General features: G+C 54.0%; 1 protein-coding gene across 4 annotated transcripts in view; it reads left to right on the top strand.

Annotated features, from left to right (window-relative positions):
- CPNE2 (copine 2) overlaps nt 1-21,690 on the top strand; it is a 41,131-nt gene that overhangs the window by 10,407 nt on the left and 9,034 nt on the right. For 2 of the 4 annotated variants that reach the window (XM_057493100.1, XM_036881106.2), the window contains exons 2-14: nt 211-422; nt 2,700-2,879; nt 4,455-4,529; nt 6,359-6,430; nt 7,525-7,608; nt 7,875-7,964; nt 8,918-9,016; nt 9,596-9,682; nt 11,044-11,103; nt 12,994-13,127; nt 15,251-15,305; nt 19,788-19,839; nt 21,237-21,370. In XM_057493100.1, coding sequence (XP_057349083.1) covers nt 243-422; nt 2,700-2,879; nt 4,455-4,529; nt 6,359-6,430; nt 7,525-7,608; nt 7,875-7,964; nt 8,918-9,016; nt 9,596-9,682; nt 11,044-11,103; nt 12,994-13,127; nt 15,251-15,305; nt 19,788-19,839; nt 21,237-21,370 — 1,302 coding nt within the window. In that variant the 5' untranslated portion in view covers nt 211-242. The remainder of the gene's footprint in view (nt 1-210; nt 423-2,699; nt 2,880-4,454; nt 4,530-6,358; nt 6,431-7,524; nt 7,609-7,874; nt 7,965-8,917; nt 9,017-9,595; nt 9,683-11,043; nt 11,104-12,993; nt 13,128-15,250; nt 15,306-19,787; nt 19,840-21,236; nt 21,371-21,690) is intronic. The other 2 variants (XM_036881109.2, XM_036881108.2) reach the window with 2 other exon arrangements.

Raw genomic sequence — 21,690 nt, forward strand, 5'->3', positions numbered from 1 at the left:
GTCGGCAAACTAAGCACACCTACCAGAGACTCCTTTTTTATGCATTTCCTAAATTCTGCTTTCTCCAAGCTTTTGCCTGTGTTACCCTTACATACACACTTCCTTCCAGCTCTCTACCCTCACCTTGAAGGTCAGGAGGTGATGTTTTCCCAGGTGGAGTGGCACAGCAGAGGTCTGTGCCCTTTCTGACCCCCACTCTTGTCCCCCTAGACTGCCAGGAACTGCTGCCACCACCGACCCTCATGGCCTACACACCGGGTGGGGGTGCCCCAGCAGCTGGGGTGGCCCCCGTGGGCTCCCAGTATTGCATGTGCAAGGTCGAGCTGTCGGTGAGTGGCCAGAACCTGCTGGACCGGGATGTCACCTCCAAGTCGGACCCCTTCTGTGTCCTCTTTACAGAGAATGATGGCAGGTGGATGGAGGTGAGGCCCCTCCCTGTGTGTCTCCTTTGGGTGGAGGGTGGCTAGGTTGTGGGGGACGGGCTCCCCCTGAATCCTGGGGCCTCTGGGTCAGGCCCCTGGTGGTAGTTGGCATGTGGGCCAGAGATTACTTTTTACATTGTTGCTTTGAAAATTAAATTTTATTTAAAATGTGTTTACAATATTATTTAAAATAATTAATTTGTGTTTAAACTGTTATAATTCATAGATTTACTTATATATCTTATAATTGTTTTTTATCATAATATTCAAGATTATTATAGTATATAGTAAAAATTTTAGCATTTACAAAATGCTTCCACTTTTTAAATAACTTTCCATACATGTTTGTAAATGAACACGCAGTCAGTAAGGAGCAAACAGAGAAATGGGAACTCAGCGTTTAGACCCAGCTCTGTCATCCCTGCTGTGTAGCCTTAGGCAAGTGGCTGTCCCTCTCTGAGCCTGTCTCCTCATCTGTGAAATGAGGATTTTCACAGATCTACCTTGGAGAGCCCCAGAGCTGGGGATTTTGATACCATAGCCAAGGACTTCTGAGCTGGAAGACTTTGGCCTGAGGTCTGGGGAGAGATGCAGCCTGAGGAAGGATATTGAGAAGTCCAAACTATGAGCACTTTCAAGTTTTAAAAATTTCTTTTTTCATATTCTTAAAGGGGTCTGTATTCATTGTAGTAAATTTAGAAAATCCAGATAGTCCTAAAGAAAAAAGTCAGAATGGTTGGGAACCTGCACGTCAGGGAGAACCACTGTTAACAGTTTGGTATCTGGTCTTCCAGGGAGTTTCATATGCATGTAAAATTTCCAAAATATGTGTCTATTTTTTTGTTTTGGTATTATTAATGTACAATTACATGAGCAACATTATGGTTACTAGACTCCCCCTATTATCAAGTCCCCACCACATACCCATTACAGTCACTGTCCATCAGCGTAGTAAGATGATGCTGTAGAGTCACTACTTGTCTTCTCTGTGTTGTACAGCCCTCCCCGTGCCCCCCACCCTACATTATGTGTGCTAATCTTAATGCCCATTTAATATGTATCTATTTTTAATCATTATTTAACTGGGCCACAGTGGGCTTCCCACTGAACATACTGTGGCTCATAAGGAGTTTCCACAGATGTTGGCTCCTTAGGGTGCCAAGGAAATGGTGCTGAGATTGTTGACCCATTTTACAGAGGGAAAACTGGGGCCCAGAGTGGGCAGGGACTCCTCTGTGTCACCCAGTGTGTTGGCGGTGCAGCCAGAGTGGGAGGTGGGACAAGGGGCTAGCCAAGGACTCCTGTGGGAGCCCCAGGCCTGAAGACAGCATGGCTGGGGCATCATGGCCTGTCTGCTGGGTCTCCAGAACCTCCACCTGTCCCTTAGGGGATGACATCCTCCGCCCTTGGACCCCATCCCCACTCAAGGCTCTCCCCGCCACCCTCCTTGACAATCTCTCTCCCGCCCAGGCCAGCCACCTTACCTTAAAATTGCCCAGGGCCAAGACCTCTTCTAGCCCTGCTGCTCAGCCCTTAGAAATGGACTGGGTGGAAGGAAAAATCAACACAGCCTGGGTCCCAAAATAGACCATCACCCAGACTCCGCGGTTTGGGGCCTCAGTGTTGAGAGGCCAGGAGGCGGGGTTCCTGCTCCAGCCCCACCACTGAACCACAGAACAAGTCCTTGTCTTTGCCCTGGTCTTGGTTTCCATAGTAGGTGGGGATGTTGGGCTGCACAATTTCCAGTTTGGACATCCCAGATTCTATACAAGGTACAAACATCTAAAGTCCCTGGCCCCAACTCCCCACACGTAGCCCCCACCTTCCTCTCACATTTTCCATGTAAAGTGTGGTTTGAAGAAAGGGTTCGCCCAAATAACAGGGATGAAAACCATATATAGTCAAATCCTTTCATTTTGCAGAAGTGGAAACTGAGGCCCAGATAGGAAAAGGGACTTGTTCTCTATCACTTACCTAGGCTGAGACAAGCCTGAGCTCTTACTCTGGCACCTGAGTATGGAGCCAGGGCCAGAGGACTAAGGGTGTAGATGCTAGAGTCAGACCTGGGTTCACATCTTGGCCCATGACCCTCTAGCTGTTCAACCTTGGGTAAGTCACTTAACTTCTCTGTGCTTCAGAGCCCACATCTTTGAGCTGGGAGTAATGATTGCTTCAGCCACCCAGGTACCTGGCTGTGGGCGCCTGGCACAGAGTAAGTGTTCAGCAAGTTAGCAGAAGGGTTGGGCTCTGTCTCTTATTTCCCTGCCCCTCTGCCAGTACGACAGGACAGAAACTGCAGTCAACAACCTCAATCCTGCATTCTCCAAGAAATTTGTCCTTGACTACCACTTTGAGGAGGTGCAGAAGCTCAAGTTCGCCCTGTTCGACCAGGACAAGTCCAGCACGCAGCTCGACGAGCATGATTTCCTGGGCCAGTTCTCCTGCAGCCTGGGCACGGTGAGCCAGGCCCCTCCAGGTGGACGAGGGCAAGGCAGTACCCTCCCCCTTCCCCCAAAACATCCCATGGCTCCCAGACAGCCCCTTGGAGAGTCTCTCCTGCCACCTGCTTTCCCTGGCCCCATTTTCCCAGCTGGCTCTTGTAACCTCACAAATGCAGATAACCCTAGGGGCCAGCAGGCACCAAAAGTGGGGAAGTAGCCTGGTGCGTTCGGGGCCAGGCTGAAAACTCCCCCTCAGAAGACACTGAGTGCCAGCCAGTTGTTGCCACACAGAATTTGGGGCCCCACATTGTTAGAAGAGCTTCTGGTTGTTAGAAGTAATCAGCTGTGGTCTTGACTTCCTGGGGTCGGAGCATCTGACCAGAAGCCAAGACCTTTATAGTAGGTCCACTTCATAGCTGGTTTACTGTATGACCTGGGGCCCCTTCAGGGCCTCTGTTTCCCCATATTCCTCTTGGATAATGATGATTGCCCAGTCTATAGGGATGGTGAGGGAATAAAATGGAAAATGCTTTGAGGTCCTACTAGAGACGGAAAGGCCCTGGGCCCTCCAAAGCAAGGCCTGGCCCTTGTGTAAGGAGTGGGGTGTGTCCACTGGGTCCCTGGCATGTCTACACCCTCAAAGGGTAACTGAGGAGAGAGCGCAGGGGCAGGGAACCTACGAGGGTGGGGAAACCTCCGTGAAGCCCGGCCACCCCCAGCCTGGAGGAAAGGGCAGTGCAGCAAGTGGTGCTGCAGGGCTGGTGAGAGCTGTGGCCTGGGGACTGGAGCTGAGGGCTGAGGAGCAACAGACTGCTGTCAGCCAGTGCCCTGCCTTCCCCTCTCCTGCTCTGAGGGGAGGGGCCCCCTGGCCCTGCAGTCCACAGCACACAGAGCGGTTGGGAGGGGCCGAGGGTGGGTTGGGGGGGAGAGCCAGCACAGGGGACTAGGAACATCTCTTCTCAGCACAACAAACATGCATTTTCCCCAAGAAACTGGGAACCGGGGTTGTGCAGCCAAGAATCATTGCGCATCGCAGGAACCCGCCTGTTCCCACCCCGGAAGGGTGTGGGAATAGGGTAGGCAGTGATAGTGGGAGCGGGACCTCCAGTGTGTTCCTTCCACTTTTCCTTCTATGATGTACTGATCACTGAACACCTTGTGAAGGTATTCCACATTCAAACCAGTGAATGAACAGAGGGATCGGAGTTTGATTCTCCATCAGGGATCCCGCGCTGAGGAGGCCAGGGTCGTGGATGGCCTTGTGTGAGGCAGTTAAGGGGCTCAACTCCCTATAGCTGTCTCTAGATTGTGAGCCTTGCAAGAGTCTTTTCCTGGGGGGTGACTGACTGCCATGATTCCATCCCAGATGTGGGACCTGGGCAAGTGTCTTACCCTCTCTGGGCCTCGATCTCTTCAGCCGCCCAGAGCAGTTAGCAGTGGTTGCCGTCTGCCTCCCATGAGGAGGACCGCACAGCGGGAGGTTTGCCAGTGCAGGGCACAGAGCAGCTGCATGATGTGAGTGGTGCCTGGTGAGCATTTTTCCTCCCTGCCAACCCTCAGAGAGCACCTCTCTCTCCTCTCTGCCCCCCAGATCGTCTCCAGCAAGAAGATCACTCGGCCTCTGCTGCTAATGAATGACAAGCCTGCGGGGAAGGGCTTGATTACGGTACCAGTTCCCCTTCACCCTCTCCCTGCTCTCCACACCCTCTGCACCTCTGCCCGCTGCCCTCCCCCATCAATGGGCCGCTTCCCTGGCAGATAATCACCAGCTTTGTTTGGAGTAAAAAGGCCCAACTTACAACTTAGCAACAGGTCTCTTAGCAACGGGATCCTGGCTTCACATACGATACATTGGGGGCCGCTGAGCTGGGGATGGTGGGGACTGCCAGAGGCCCCAGCAGCCTCCTAGTCCCTGGAGGCCTCCAGAGCCCTCCCAGCTTCCCCTCCCCTCACTGGCCCCTGCGGCGGTCTTTTAGGAGCGCCTTGCCCATCGGGGTGCGGCGTGTGGCTGCTGTACACAGTGGTTCCTGTGGTGCGCAATGATCCCTGTGTTGCACAGCGGTTCCTGCGATGCGCAATGATTCTTGGTTGCGCAAGCCCTTTGCCCAGATGAGCTCCTCCATCCTCATAGATCCCGGAGGGCAGGAAAACGCCTGTTCACAGCCGAGGGAACTGCAGCCCAGAGCGAAAGTACCTTTGGTGGGTTCAGCCAGTGAGGTTCTCGCCCGCATTGTTTCCAGTCAGTGCCTGCGGTGCTGGGGGCCCTGGCTCTGCTGGAGGGAGGAGGGCTGAACCTATGTGTGTTCATACATCGTTTCTCTCCTCACTGGAATCTCCCTGGCTCCCCACTTCAGAGCTGGGAGGGACCCACCAGTCCCCACCTTGCTTTCCTATTTAGCTGTTTTCACCCGCTTCAAGCACATGCCTGGGTTCAAGGCAAACTGAATTCTTAGCTGACCCTGCATATACCCCAGGCCCTTATCCACTGTTCCTGCCATCTGGAATGTCCCCTCCCACCCTTGCTTCATCTCTTGCCTTTACAAGCCAGCTTGTACCTGGGAGCCACCCCAGGTGGACCCCACCCAGTTTGGTGTGCCATTCCAACTAGCACTATCACTGGTTCCACTCTAGGCCTCAGTCCCTTCCTCTGTGAAATGGGGCAATGATAGACCCAACCTAAGGGTTGTTGGAGTGTCAGCTGCAGGAGAGGAAGGGGAGATGGGCTTCCCACCTGGCCTCCTGCGGTTCTGGAGAATTGAACAGCCTGTTAGATGGGGCCATTCTAGGGTGCCAAGGAAGAGGAAGCCTTAGCCAAGAGAGGACCAAGCCCGCTTGTGTTGCTCTTGGCCACAGGACTTCCCCTGCCCCTCTGTGGAGAGAGAGAGGCCCAGAAAGGGCAGACGGCAACCTCAGGGTCACCCAGCTGGTCCATCACCGGCTGGCTGGGGCCAGATGGTTATAGCTAATGAGGAAGGCATGGAGGATAGATGGCAGTGTGAGCTGAGAAGACAGCAGAGGGAGCTCAGGTAGCTTCAGTCCCTGCCCTGCGTCTCAAGTTTTCCTAGCTGCATTGGGAAGTTGCTAGAATTCCCAGTACCATGTGTTTTGAGGTGGCTATGCTCTCTGCATCTGCAGTGGGGACATGAGGGGGGCCATCAGGCTGTCCCTAGCCCAGAACATCTCCTCAAGGCTCAAGACAACTTGCCTGTCTGCTTCATCTTTCCCCAAGATCCCACATCCCCCTCTTAGGAGCCACATGGGGTCACTTCCTGATTTCTGATATGCAGGTGGGTTACCCCATTTTTCCAGAAGATGGAAGCTGAGGTTTTTCCAAAGACAAGAGATTTGTCCAAAGTCACCTGGCACTACCCCCCTTTTTCCCCTTCCAGACCTGAAAATTTGACTCCTGGGACACCCAGTGTCCCTGCTACCTGGTAGGAGCCTGGGGTGTCTAAGGAGCAGGTCCTGACCGTTCACATTCCTCTGGCCTTACAGATTGCTGCCCAAGAGCTGTCAGACAACCAGATCATCACACTGAGTTTGGCGGGCAGGAAGCTAGACAAGAAGGTGAGGTGGGCAGAGGAGGGTTTCTCCGTCAGGGAGCAGGAGCTTCCCCCAGCCCTAGGGGTTACATGGCCTAGCCCTGGGATCCCTGGCCACCACCAGTATCACACAGCCCCCCAGGGATAAGTCCACAGCATAGGGTTCTACTGGCCACCCTAAATTAGGACCTGTTTACCATGGAGACAGTGAGTTTCCAATCACTTAGAGGTACTCAAGACATAGCTGGAAACCCACTCCTTGGGACTCCCTATCAGTGTAAATGCTGGGATCCTTACAGTAACCTATGGGGCCCACCTGGTGTGTCCACAGACCCCTGACCTCCTGACCTCACCTCTTCCACTCTCCCCACCTTCATTCTGCTTCTAATTTGACTCCTCATTGTCCCAGGATTACACCAGGTACCCTCCTGCCTCAGGACCTTTGTACTTGCTGTTGCCTCTGCCTGGATGTTCTTTTCTCCAAATAGTCTCACAGTGGCCTCTTCATCTCCATGAAGCCTTTGCTCTTATGTCAGTTCCTCAGCCAGGCCTTGCCTGAAACTGAGTTGGTCCCTGATTTTCCACCCCCTCCTGCTTTGCTTGTCTCCTTAACACTAATTACCAATTGCCTGACCTATATTATTTACTTGTATATTTTCTGTCTTCCTCACTTGAAAATAGCCTCCTCAGAGTGACTTTAGCTTAACTAGATGGATTTTTTAAGGACATCATACCCCTTCTGTAATGTGCTGAGGCAGTTTTAGTTTTTCAGATTCCCACACAAATAAATTAAAATTCACATCCGGTTAGGGACCTCCCCTTGCATTGGAAACAGTCACGCTTTTGAAGTCCTGCCATGTCTAGGTTGTAATTCCCACAGGCTCCCGGTCTCAGGGGCACTTTCCCTGTGGAGGGGGTGAGAGGCTGGCTGGTCCCAGGGGACTGCTGCTTCCCTGGGCCTCTTACTGAGCCCTGCAGAGATTTAGGGGGAGAGGGGTCAGGCTGGCTCTGTCCCCAGCTCCCACCCTGACACTGGGCTGTGGGAGGCAGCTGGGCCTCAGCCCCTTCCTATTAGAATCCATTTTTCCTCCCTCACCCTCACTTTCCTGCTTCCTCCAGGACCTCTTTGGGAAGTCAGACCCATTTCTCGAGTTTTATAAGCCAGGAGATGATGGCAAGTGGATGCTGGTCCACAGGACTGAGGTGGGTGCATGGCAGCCTGGGTCCCCAAGCCAGTGGGTCTACACCCTGGCCACCCCCAATGGCTTGGGATGGGGTTCTGCAGGCACAGCCATGTGCACAGCATATCCACAATGGCACCTAAAGGACTTGTTCCCTCCCTGCCACCGGATGCTCGCTTCCATCCCCGGAAGGGGGACTGTGGGCCTTGCCATCTTGCCAGCCCCTCACACACTGGGCTGCCCGACCCCAGAGCACTGAGCTCACCCTGGCCCCTCACTGTTCTGCAGGTGATCAAGTACACACTGGACCCCATGTGGAAACCATTCACCGTGCCATTGGTGTCTCTGTGTGATGGGGACATGGAGAAGCCCATCCAGGTGAGAGGGCACTGGGAACCCTGCTCCCCACTCTGCAGTTCAGCCTCCCAGTCTCCCCACATCTTCCAGGGATGCCTCGGCAAAGCTCTTCCTTATTAAGATGGGAAGGGAATCCATCTCGGGAGGGGCAGGAGACTTGGGTCCTCATCTCAGGTCTGCCTGACCCTGCGAGTGACCTGGGCAGGGCCCCCATATGTGAACCCCTTCTCTAAAATGGGAACAGAATGGCTGCCCTTTTCTTCCTGGAGGGCTGTGGAACTGCTGGCTAGGATAACGAGCATGGAGACACCGTGTTGTCGCTGTGATAACAACGGCGATTACTAGTCTTTCAAAGCCCTCAGTCCTTAGGTGCTGTCTGAGAATGGATGAGGTGGAGGGAGGCAGCTGGGCCAGGGCAGGGATCTCCAAACAGGGCGCTAGGAAACCTGGGGCCTTGTTCTGAGTGTACTTCTGCCGCTGTGAGACTTTGGGCAAACACCTCCCTTTCAGGGCCAGGGTTCAACCATCAGAATTGGTACAGTTCCTGCTTTCATCCTAGGAGTGTCCTGGCAGCCAAGTTAGCATGTGATGCTGGGGTTATTTTTTTGCACCCATCTCAGGAAAAAGTACAGTCTAGAAAGGGCTCCAGGCCATGGCTCACGAGACCAGTGGACCACAGCCCAAGACAGATGAGGATCCAAGTGATAGATGTGCGAGGAGCCAAGCTTCCTGCACCAGAGTGTACAGCCTCCATTGCTGGCATGGTACAGCCTCTGTTTCTTTTCCCAGCAATCAAGGAAGGCTTCCTGCAGGAGGCAGTTCAGGAGCTGATGGTGTCATCACAGGGCATCTAGGCAGATGCTAGGGGAGAGGGAGGCACCACCAAAAGGAAGGTGTGGGATTTGCTTGGAGAGGGGATGGAGAGCGCTTCTTTGGAGGACAGCTCTGGGGTGACCTCACTGGATCTACCTCAGGTCATGTGCTACGATTATGACAACGACGGGGGCCATGACTTCATTGGAGAGTTCCAGACCTCAGTGTCACAGATGTGCGAGGCTCGTGATGGCATTCCGGTGAGATGGTCCCATGAGTGTGACCCCCAAGGCCTCCGCAGGGGATCGGGGAAGAGCACGGGTCTCTGAATCAGGCAGGCTGGGGCTCAGATTTCACCTCTCTGGCTGTATGACCTTAAACAAGACCTTTAAATTTCTCTGAGCCTCAGTTTCCCCATCTGTCAAATAGGGGCAGAGGAGTAGAGCAGTAATCAAAATGAGAGGTAAAGTGCTTAGCACACAGTGAGCACTCAGGAGCTGTATGTTTAACTCACACCAAGAAACTTGGCCCTAGCTGACATTTCTGGGTGCATGAGTGGACATGATGTAGATGAATTATTCAAGGGGTTGGGGGCAGATGCAGATCCTCTGACCTGCAATCAAGGAAGGCTTCCTGTAGGAGGCAGTTCAGGAGCATGCACAGCTTGGTGTGAGCCCCAGGTGGCAGGACCCATTTCTGGGTGTAGATGTCCAGGAAGGCTTTCTGGAGGGGGCATGTGGTCCCCAGGTCAACACTGTGGAGGGCACTCTGGGGCCCAGAGGAGGATCAGTCCCAGTGGAATCCCTGAGCTGAGCTGCATCTCTTTCCATGTTGCCCAGCTGGAGTTTGAGTGCATCAACCCCAAGAAACAGAGGAAGAAGAAGAACTATAAAAACTCGGGCATCATTATCCTACGTTCCTGCAAGGTGAGCCAGCGGGGCTGGACGCAGGGTGGGGACCAGGTCTGGGGTCACACAGAGAGGTATCACTGCAGAAGGGATAGACAGAGCCAGCAAGGTCTGGGTTCAAATTCTGGTACTGTTGTGTCCTGGCTCTGTGACCTTCTGAACTTAACCTCCCTGGGCCTGGGTCTCCTCATCTGTAGAATGGGGATGTTAATGAGGTGAAGCATGTAAAAGGTTAGTCTCATATCACACTCCTGTGCGGAAGTCAGGGAGGACATGAGAGGGCCTGCCAGGGCCTCTCCTAGGTGGAGGGTAACTATAGGGAGTTGGTGCTTCCCATGCTGGCAGCTTGCCCATGGCATGCGTGGCATCCAAGGGGCAGAGGACATCAGGAGGGGGCACCCTGTCCTCTGGCAGCAACATCAGCAAGGGCTCAGGTTCCTATGACTCTCATGGCAGAGCTGGGGCCACTGAGGCCCAGAAAGGCACTGAAGTTCACACGAGCAGTGGCCAGGAGTTGGGTTTGTGTTGGATGTCTGGTAGCCAAGCGTGTGCTGGAATCGGGCAGGATGTTAAGGAAGTCCAGACTGGGCCAGGGTGGCCCTGGACTCTGGGCCTGAAGGTTCTGAGTGAATCCTGACTCTCTCTCCTTCAGCTAGCGGACCCCAGACCCCAGACCTCCACGTCCTGGTGTGGAGACTGCACTGTCAGGCTGGGGTTTACACGGCCGTCATTCTGTGAGGTCATGATGCAGAAGTGCTCTGTGAAATTAAGCTGTCAGGTCGCAGCATCCTGATTTGGGGTCCTTGTTTTTGAAACTTCCGTCATTCACATCTCCCTTTCATGATTTTTGGCACCTGACTTATTACTCACCCTTTCCTTGCTTCTTTTTTATTGAAATACATTTTATCTTAAAACGCCACCAAAACTGGAAAGCCAGCTCGCCGAAGGAGGCAAGGCCCATTAAAACAAATACGGCATATTAGCAGCTTCCTTAACTTTGAGCAGAAGGCCCTGAGTCCCAGGCCTGGCTTCTCTCGGTTCACAGTGGAGGTTGGTGAGGGCTAGGCAGGGCTTAAGGACTGAATGGCAACAAATCGAGACCTTCCCTGTTGTGCAATAGGTCAGTGTCATTGACGCTGGGCCTCGGGATCATGCGTCTGTGTGTCTGAGTGTCCCCCTCTCACTGGGAACTGCTGCTCCGAGTGCTTTGTTATAGAGAGAGTTGGGTTTTGCTGTAATCAGATCAGGTCCATCTGCCTTTTGCGGCCTTTTTGACCCAAGTAAGCTTTCAGGGCCCAGAGCAACAGCAACCCAAAAGTCATTCATGGAGAGTATGGCCAAATGGAGGGGGGCCCACTGACTCCCTCGATTCCTTCCAGATAAACCGGGACTACTCCTTCCTGGACTACATCCTGGGAGGCTGCCAGCTCATGTTCACTGTAAGACTCTCCCTGGACCCTGCCCCACCTGCCCCGTGAGGGGCCTCCCTAAGGGCTTGGGCCACTACTGCAGCAGGAGGGACTTGGGGTAAACGTCAGGGAGGACTTCCCCAGGGCAAGGGGTGTGTGTGGCCCAGAGGATACAGGTGGATGAGCTTGAGTCAGGGCTCAGCTGCAGGTCGGGGCATGGTTGCCCAGCCTCAGAGTGTTGCTGGTTACACGCCTTCAGAAGGAAGAAATTTCTCTCTGCTGGCCACAGGTCTTCCTGCCTCATCTGCTGCCCCCTCCTTGCTTAGCGGGCTCCGACCACCCTGGCCCTCGCTGTTCTCCCAACACGCCAAGCTCTGTTCTGTCTTAGGGCTTTGCATTTGCTGTTCCCTCTGCCTGAAATGCCCTTGCCCAGAACCTTCTCATGGCTGTTGCCCTGCCATCCTTCAGGCCATGGCGTACAGGTCGCATCCTCAGGGAGGCCTCCCTCGATGCCTCCTGTTCCTCACTGGCACTTCTCCTGTTTTATTATCTTCAGGGCACTTGCCACTCTGAAATTATCTGAAGTATTTTTGGTTTATCCCTGTCTGTCCCACCCACTAGACTGTGAGGATTCCAAGTGTGGGGACTTTGTTTCCACGCCAGCCTCGGCATGTCACCCAGTGCCCAGCAGGTAGCAAGTGCTTAGTAAATATTGGAAGAATGAGCTGTCCCTCCGCCTATGGCCTAGTGTGTATGCTCCACAGACATGTCCCCTTCACCTGGCCTTTAGTTCCTAAAGGGAAGCCTGGGGCTCAGGAGGTGAGCCTGCTGGGGCTCCATGCTCTGCACCTCCCGACCGTGCCTCACTGCTCTCCGTCACCACCTCTAGATCCCATGCGGCCGGACTATATGGAGTCAGGATATGGGCCTTGTTGACCTCTAGCCCCACTGGTCGCCACTGCCCCCTTCCCCTGCAGAGGCCAGGCCCTCCTGTTTCTTCTGCATGCATGTGTTCATTCAGCAGATGGACGCTAACTACCTCCTGTGTGCCAGACTCCAGGCTGTGCCCCTACAGGGGTCCCTGGAGGACTAAGACATGTCCCCTGACCTTGCGGAGCTGACCCACCCCACAATGACTGAGTGCTGAGATGGCCATCTCCCCCAGCTGGGTCCCTCTCCTGCTCCTCCCCTGCTGGGTAGTCTTGCCCACCACTTGTGCTGCCCTTCCAGGGCTGGGCTGGAATTTCCTCGGGGCTGAGAGAACAGATGGAGCCCTGTTCCCTACCCACCCGTCAGCCCCAGACCCCGTGGAGTACCTGCCCAGTGCTCTTTGCCTAGCCCCGGACGTGACTGGGAGCATGTATCTTGCCTCCAGTGAGTACCTGTTCTCACTGGGGGGATGGGCACTGCCCTACAGGCAGTGCCAGCTCCTGGGACTCCTTGTGTCTGAGGGGCCCTGGGGAGATGGCTTGGGGTGGGGATGAAATGTCTGAGAAGGTTTCCTTGGGGCAGTGGCATCTGAATTGGGCCTGAAAGATGGGGGAGAATTAGATAGACGAGAAAGATGGCCTGGCTGTGCAGGTAGAGGGAACCTCATGAGTAAAGGCCTGGAAATGGGAACAGATGAGTGTGTGGGTAGTGACAGTAAGGGAAAAGGAATTGGGGCTGTGAGTTGGTTTTGTACCACATCTGGGCAATAAACTTTACGCTGGGGCAATAAAGAGCCATAGAAGGCATTAGAGCCCAAGGAGTAATATAATCAGACACTTTCCAGGTTTCAGACCATCTTATGGAAGGGTGGGTTGGGGCTGGGAGATGAGTGGGCTTCCCATGTCCCATCAGCCTCTCCATTCCCTGGGTGTGAGATAGGGAACTGGGATCTCTGGCTAGACTGGGGTGACCTTTTCCCCAACTCTGCAGGTTGGGATAGACTTCACAGCCTCCAACGGAAATCCCCTCGACCCTTCCTCTTTGCACTACATCAACCCCATGGGTACCAATGAATATCTATCAGCCATCTGGGCTGTCGGGCAGATCATTCAGGACTATGACAGGTAAGCTTGGGGAGACATTCTGAAGGTCAACTTGGGCTCCATCCAGTCCAGGAAGCTCAACTTGTCAAAGCTAGAAGGGATCTAGAGATCATCAAACCTACGAATGGGCAGCACCTAGGATGCATGTAATTATTGCCTACACCTGTGGCAGACATTGCTAATCGATTGCGGGCCTCTTACCTGTTAAGCCCAGACCCACACACTGGGATCCCTCTCCACACAGAACCCCAAATAGCCAGTAAAAAAATGAGTCAAGATAGAATATGAAGCTTGTTTGCTATTGCTGCAATGTCCCCTTTTAGAGCTACAAAAATATAGCCTGGGATGAGGTGTAAAATTATCCAAAGTGACAGAAATCAGGGGTATTGGAACCCAGACATTCTAATTCCTGGGCCCAGCACCTAATGGCCTGACAGTCTCACTCCTGTTGGGAACTTCAGAGAAGCAGCCAGCATGGGTGGGCCCTCTTCCCGTGACCATGCTTCCTGGAGATCTTCGGGTCAGGGAGATAGCGGAAGGTCAGTGAAGGAAAGCTGTGTAGAAGTGTGGCCACCAACAGGATGAGCCAAAGGCAAAGTCAGGAGGACCTTGGAGGATCCAGAAGTCACTTGAGGGTTGTGGTGTCATTGTCACGCATGGTGCTTGTTGGGGCCTCCAGCTCAGAGGGTGGGAGTAGGGAGGGAAAAAGCAGGTGCCAGAGATGTGGCAGGAGCAAGAACAGTCTCAGGAATCCTGTGTACATTTGGCCTCCTCAACAGAGATCCTGAGGACCAGTGTCTCTGGTCCCAGTGAGCTTAGGGCCTAAGGGGTTGCTGTGACCCCCAGCCATATTAAGAGACATATGACATATAGACTGAGGGAGGGGGAAGTACCCATTTGCACAGTCAGGTGGAGGATCCTGCTGTTCTGCTCCAGAGATCATCATATCCAGCTGCCTGCTCAGCCCCTTCACTGAGCCTTCTCACGGGCAGTCAGACTTAGCAAGGCCCTGGTGAACTCTGAACACCTGGCCCAGTCCTATCCCTCTCACACGTTTTCCCATCTCAGTAAGAGGCACCTCCATTCACCCAAAGCCTTTCACTTGCTCCTTTTCCTCACCTCTCCATCATTCTTTCAGCAAATCCTTACAAGACATTTGAATCCAGCCTTTTCTCCCACCCTTACTGCTACCAACCTCTGTGAGCCACCATTGCCTCCCGCCCTTGTCATTTCGGTAGCTTCATCACTGGACCCCTGCTTCTACCCTAGCCCCCAATAGATTGTCATCTTCTACGCAGCAGCCAGGGGATTCCTCAATAAATATATATTGAATGAATGACCAAATAAGACATGGTCCCTGCCCTCAGGAAGTTCCCACTTGAGGAGGAAGACAGGGAAGAAACCACTGGAGTTCTGAGAGACTAGTTTACAAGTGAGACAGAAGCTATCGGAGCACCAAAGAGAGGCATTCTGGGGTCTTAGGGAAACCCACAGAGACAAGGGGCCATTTGAATTGGGCCTAAGAGGATGAGTAGGAGTTCACCTCAGAGAACAGATTGGGAAGAGGTATTTCAACAAGGGACATAACAGGATTAAAGTCAAAGCATGAAAGTGCCCTGTGTGTTTGGGGAATGGCAAGTGGCCAGGGCTGGGGGAAGTGGGGTATAAAGGAAGATGGGTAGAAGATGAGACTAAGCTCCAGGGCTGGGTGATGGTGGGCCTTGAATAACAAGCCAGGGTTCTCATTTTAGACTTTTTTCCCAGTCATAAAATGGAGATCGAGAGACAGCCAGTACATTTCACTTTTATCATGACTATGGTTTAGTGGTTACCTGAGGTCCCAGTTTCAGAGTAATCTAGAAGCTGCATCCAGGCCAATGGGTTTGAAGTGCTGTGGTTGAGTAGCAATATCTGCCGGAGGTAGGGATGGGGTGGCGCCTCACATTCAGATACCCTGAGGTAGGTTTGGGCTCAATAGATTGCTTGAACAGAGCTTTTTATAGAGATGGTGAGGTTTTTCTTACTGTCCTTAGGGGTGTGCAAGGCAGTGGGCCCAGCCCTGAGCAGGGGGTTAGGACGGGTGAGTGTGGGTGGGTAAAGCCCCTGTCCAGTTGTCTCACAGTGTTTTTTTCTCTTCTAATTAGTGATAAGATGTTTCCAGCTCTGGGCTTTGGGGCCCAGTTACCCCCAGACTGGAAGGTGAGTGAAGCCAGACTCTTTCCTTTGGGTCAAGATGGGATTTGTGTGTATGTTTCTCCAGGATCTGCCTTGGAAAGTTCTGGGGCTGGGGGCCCAGCTCTCCTGCTGTCTCTGTGTTTACCCCAAACCCACACTTATTTCTCAGCCTGAACCTCATGTAGGCACTGGGCCTATACCATGGAGCGGGACAGTTAGTCTCTGCCCCCAGTACCCAAGTCAGGTTGGGAAGACAAATAGGATGCCAGGTTTGGCAAATAAAAATACAGGACACCCAGTTTAAGTTTTGATTTCAGATAAACAAGTTTTTTAAGTATAAGTATATCCTAAATATTTCCTGGGACATACTTATACTAAAAAAGTTATCCATTGCTTATCTGGAACCCAGATTTAACTGGGCATCCTATTTTCTGTGTGTCAACCCTAAAGACAGGCAGGGTCATCAGTGTTGTGATGGAGCAGCGCAGGCCTGGGAGGAGCCCAGAGGAGGGTCCCAACCTGGCCTGTGTGTTATCAGGAAAGGTTTCTTGGAGGAGGCAAGGTCTAGGCCAAGTGGGGAAGGGAAAGTAGGGGTTTCCAGAGTGACTAGGGTGGTAGTGGGCAGGGAGAGTGTTCAGGGCAGAGAGAACAGTCTGTGCAAAGTCTGGGAGGCAGAAGGAGCAGGGGGGTTGGAAGAGCGGAAAGAAGTGGGTGTGATGGACTCTCCATGGAAGACGGGCAGATGGAGAGAGATGCAGCCAGAGGGGTGGGAGGCCAGCCACACAGGGCCTCAAATGCATGTTAAATAGCCAGGGCGGCCACGTTATAATCCAACTGGTGTTTTTGCAGGCCCGCTCCAGCTGCAGACTGGCTGGGGTGAAGGAGGGCAGGATGGAGGGACGGAGAGAAGGGGGCAATGTCCATTTTACAGGTGAAAAAGAGATGCTCAGGTGACTTGCCAAAGGTCACATTCAGAACATGAAGCCTGGATTCCAAATGGGCAGGTGGACTCTAAAGTTTATTCTCAGAATCTGCTGCATCTTGGATGAGAAGCCTGGGGGTATGGACATAGAGGGCTCCTAAATCTCCATGTGTGGCTTAGCCAGTTACCTCTCTTATCTGTCCAGCTGTGCTACAAACAGTTTCTGGAGTGAGCGTTCCCCTCCCATCCTTTCTGAGGAAGAGAGTTTTCACTTAGAACTTCAGGGAGTGGCCCTGTGGCCTGTTGGACACCGTATGGTAAGGGGGCGGCATCCTGCAGGACAAAAGCTGGGCCTCTGGGCAGACACGGTGATGCTAGTGGGGGCAGGGCGAGCTGGTATGGCCAGGCCCAGCAGGAGCCCGTTGCTAGGACACCAGCCAGCTTTCAAAGAACTCTGGCTGCATAAGATGCTTTCTTGTGTAAAAGCCTCCTTGGAAATGTCACAGGGCAACTCTGGGGAGGCCAGGACTTGGCTGGGCTTCAGTGCCCAGCAGTGCCAGGAGGGATGCTGGAGTGAGGCTGGGGAAGGGGAGATGCTCATCCCATGTCCTCACCATCGCTGTCCCTCTCATTCAGTCTGCCTTGCTCCAGCCACTTGAACCACCTCAGGGCCTTTGCACATGGCCTTCCTGTGGCCTGTTGCTGCCTTTCACTGACTTCCCACACCAGAAACCTAGAGATGGTTCCCTGTGGGGGGGCCTTCCCTGAGTGTGCTACTGTGGGGCCCTGCTTCCCCTCCTGGGCACTGTCCTCTCAGAACCTGTGGTCCCTTCTTGTGGGGGGGGGGGTTCGCTAGCCTACGGCCTCCCTATGGGGCCTAATGCACAGGGTGGGGAACTTGGTTTCCTTCTCACGGGCCCCAGCCCCTAGTGCATGCTCAGTGGGCAGGATATGTTTGTTGACAGAGTGGATTTGGGTCCCAGCGGCCTGAGCTGACAGAGGTGCTGGTTCTCTGAGGGTGGGAGGCTGGAAGGAGCTAGAAGGAGCGTGTGACTGACTTGGCTGCCTGCCCTTGGGACCTCACCTCCTCTCTGGGGCTGAGTCAAGTGAGCCCGAAGAGGACCCCGGTCCTGGGTGGTGGCTGAGGGACTCAGAAAGTGTTTCACTGAGGAAATGACCCAGAGTTAGGAAGATGGAGGAGGAAGGGCCTGCCAAAGGTCTGGTTGGGGAGAGTACAGTTTATGACCATCCCCGCTTTACAGATGGAGAAACTGAGGCTCAGAGAGGACAATCCCTCTGAGATGCCTTCGGCTCCCTCTGTGTTGCCCTCCACTGCCCTTTCCCTTTCCGGGCTGCAGAAAGTCACATCTGAAGTAACTCATTGACCCCAGGCTGGGCTGGGCCTGCCAGGAGAACAGGGCCATTGATTGTCAGAAGGCAGCAGGAGTCCCAGGACAAAGCCTGGTGCCCAACCATTCCCCAGGGGCCCATAATCGGCTTGGTAGCGGCCTCTAAGAAGCTCGTCCTGTTTCCTGGCGTTTCCAAGGCAAACTGGGGCCGCAAGCATGGGAGGGCGCTGGGCTGCCACGGCAGCAGGAGCTCTTGCCCAGGTCTGGTCCTGCCTCTCCTGTGGCTGCCCATGGGGTCTGGGCATCCCTTGGCCCTTTGTGAACCTCACTTTGCCACCTGTGAAATGGAGCTGCTGGAATAGGTGACCTGAAAAATGTTCGGGGTGAACGGGTACCACAACCCCCTGCTCTTGACCACCAGATCCAAAAGATGGAAATGAAGAGGTTGGATGGTCAAGAAAGCAGAATATTAATCCATCTCTATCAGGAGGGGGATTTTCCCCCTTGGTCTCTAAAATCTCCTAAAATCTTATTTTGTGGGAAGTTGGCCCAGGGGAGGCCTGTTTCCCTGGCAACCATTTTCCTCTTTTAGCCCCTGTTACAAGCCCCCCTCTTAATTCTATAGAGGCTTATGGAGTTGCCACAGCAACGAGGACCTCCAGCCTTCACACCTGGAGCCCAGTCTGGGCACAGGGTGAAGAGGGTGCCAGGGCAGGGACAGCACCCAAGAGGGGCATCGGGACTGGCTCCATGCTAGCATTTAGGGCTGAGGGAACAAAGAACAGAAAAGCCCCTTCCCCAGAACAGGGTTCTTCTTCTCAGGCTACCCACCCACCCGCAGGGCAGTGCTGGGATGAACGCCCCTGCTGCGTCCACCCCTCTTGGCCCCGGAGGGCTCAGCAAGGCCAGGAGTTCAACCCCCTCTCAAGCATGGTGGGTCCGGGTCTCAGGCCTGTTCTGCATGGCCCTGGCACCTGGCCACCCCTCTCAGGGCCTCAGTTTGTTTCTTTGTGACATGGGGATGTTGGCCTTGGTTTGACCTCCTGGCATCCCCATTGTCGTGTCCCAGAGCGGAGAGTCTTTGGGATTGTTTGTGCCTAGACTAAAGCTCTCACCTGGAAGAGGTGCCCCTAGGCCTCTTCACCTTCCCAGTTAAAACCTCTGGGAGTAGAATACCTCCTGAGGTTAGTGGGTTCATGGAGCATGAGGTCACTCTGCCTGTCAGTAAATGTGAGACCGAGGAAATAGTGTAGTTCATTCTGTGTCTCAGTTTCATTATCTGAAAATGGGATAATAACAGGCTTTTCCCCATTGCATCATTGTGAAGAGCAGGCGGGTGCCTGCTGAGCACTGATCAGAGGCGGTGGCTTGCAGCAGGAAAGGGAGCTGGCTGGTGACTTCAGCCGCGTCTGCAGGGGAGCAAGGGGGAAAGGGAGGCCCCCTCTGAGCTCCCGCCTCTCCTGAGGCCCCAGGTTCCCTAGCCTCCACAGTCCTACCCACAGCCCTAAGCCCCACATAGAACAGTGTCTAGTTATTGGTCCCTCTGTGTTCCTGGATTGTCACATGTCCAGCGGCATCTGGAGTGTGCAGTGCCAGCCTTTGATGATCCCTGGGGGCTGAGCCCAGAAATGGAACTGGTCCCTGGGGCAACTGTGACAGCCCTCTCTGCCCTCTGCCCCTCGGACCCCATTATGCTTCCTGATCCCAGTCCAGCTCTGAGCCAGTGGTCAGCTGTCCCCAGTTGGGCTCCTTGGCCTAAGAGGGCTCCTTCCCTAGCACTTGTACTTAATATTATTAAGTTAAGGGAAAGCCTTCAGGGCCCAAGGTGGAACCACAGTGATCCCGGGTGACAAAAGGTATTCCCAGTGCTCCTTGAACCCACCACCCCCAGAGGCATCCCCGTCCCACTCAGGGACTCAGTGAGGTGAGGAGCCATAGGCCACCCTGACCATCCCCAAGAAGAGATTGGGGTGATGGGGAAGGGTCTCGGTTTCCTCCATTAGGAAGTGAAGGTAGTTGGGCCACTCTACATGGGTCAGACCCAGCAGTGGAGCCGAAAGCAGATGGGGGCTATCAATAGCCTTGACCTGGAGGTGGGTGTGGGGTGGTAAAAAACCAGGTGCTCTTAGAGGGAGCCTTGGCCTGGTGGGGAAAGTTGGGGCTGGGGCTGCCCTGGCAGGGGACTAGATTTGGGGCCAGGAGGCTGCCAGCTCACATTTTTTCTCTGCATTTCAGGTCTCCCATGAGTTTGCCATTAACTTCAACCCCACCAACCCCTTCTGCTCAGGTCAGTTTCAAGCCCACCTGCATGTGCCCTGGGTCTACACCTGGCTGTCTCCCTGGGCAGAGGGAGGGGCAGGTATAGGTTTCTGCCTCTTTCTCCCCTCCCTTCCCCCTCACTTTGCTCAGAATGACAGATGGGAAAGAGCTGGGGTCAGGCAGCCCTGGGTTTAAGGCCAGCTGCTGCCCTTTCCTGGCTGTGTGACCTTGGAGAGAGCACTCTCCCACTCTGGGCCTTTGCCTCATCACCTGCCCCAGGGAGGTGTGATTCCTGCTTAGCTCACCTCACTGGGTGGTCAGGTGAGAATTAAGGGAAGTGTTGATAGGAAGCCCCACATAGAACAGGAGGAGGTTAGGGAGGCAAATTACACACCTGTCTTTCACCTCCTGCCCCGCCCTGCTCTCCCAGTCTTCTGCAAAGAGCCTTGGCTCCCAAGGACTGGGGTTGCCTGGGGGTCGGTGGGGGGGAGACAGGGGCAGGCGTCTGGCTCACCCTGCCCCCAGGCCTCAGAGGTTTCTGAGCCTCCCAGAGTCAGTTAGTGAATTACTGAAGGAGGAGAAGGGGCTCTAGGTGGGTATGAAAGAGGGTGGCACCTAGCATCCTGGTACCTTTCAGCCTAGGATTTGGCTTGGATGTAGCATCTACCTTCCCTGGGAATCCCCAAAGCTGGAAGGGAAATGCATATATTTGGAAGGGAAATGCATCAAGTTAGGACAATGCTGTGACTCAGAAGCCATGGGCATCTGTTGGCTGGAAACGTGGCCCTGTACGACTGCTGGGGTCTGCCTGGTGTGGAGCAGGTCTCCAGAGACATTTTGTCCAAGTTCAGGTTGGTCACCCTCATCCCTGGCCAGAGGCCTTCTGGATAGGACCACAGAGCAGCAAGATAGGCTCCTAAAGGTGGCTGTGTACAGAGTACCAACTGTGTGCAGGGGCTGTGCAAGCACCTAGACCCCCAAAACCCTGAGCAGAAACCATAGCATATCTGGCCTCTGGGTGGCTTCCTGTGGTCCTGACACATCATGGCTCGCGCTACCAAGCCTCTTCTCTGGGAAGAACCTGATGGACCCCCCTTCTGCCACCTGCCTGAGAGTGTTCCGTAACAGTCTCATTGATGGACAAGGAAACAGGCTCAGAAAGGTTAAACAGCTTGCCCCAGGTCCCACAGACTGGAAGTAGCAGAGGCAGGATTCGAATTCCAGTCTGCCTGACTCCATTTTTGAGGCTCTTTGCTTTACGCCATTCTGGCCTTTAACTCTAGGAGCTTCCAGCCTCGTGGGATACGCTGGTGTGGCCAGGGCATTTGGAGCAAGCATGAAGTAGACACTTGGTCAGCAATTGGGACAAGGGTGGGTGCAGGGCCAGGGGGACCTGGCTGATCCAGGGTCTTCTCCCCGAAGCAGGTGTGGATGGCATCGCCCAGGCCTACTCGGCTTGTCTGCCCCACATCCGGTTCTACGGCCCCACCAATTTCTCTCCCATCATCAACCATGTGGCCCGATTTGCAGCCCAGGCCACGCAGCAGCAGACAGCCACGGTGAGTAGGTGGTCACCAGCATGCATATGCAGGATTGGCCTGGCCCTCCCTGCCCCACACGATAGACGGCCAGACTGCGATCTGTCCTTCCTCCCCTACCCACCTCAGCAGGACTAGGATACTGGATATCCTGCCTGCCCTTGTTCTGAAATCTTAGTGAGCCCCCGCCTCTCTCTGCCTTTGGTCACCTGCAAGTATGGTAAGGGGGTTGGGCCAAGTGCAGCTTGATTGGTCCTGGGTTCCTGAAGCACAGATGAGAAAGACATAGCATTCTATTCATGCTTAGTAGAAAATAGTGCTGTGATCAATGAGAGAAGCCC

The sequence above is a fragment of the Manis pentadactyla genome, chromosome 15, assembly GCF_030020395.1.
Source record: "Manis pentadactyla isolate mManPen7 chromosome 15, mManPen7.hap1, whole genome shotgun sequence".
Taxonomy (NCBI): domain Eukaryota; kingdom Metazoa; phylum Chordata; class Mammalia; order Pholidota; family Manidae; genus Manis; species Manis pentadactyla.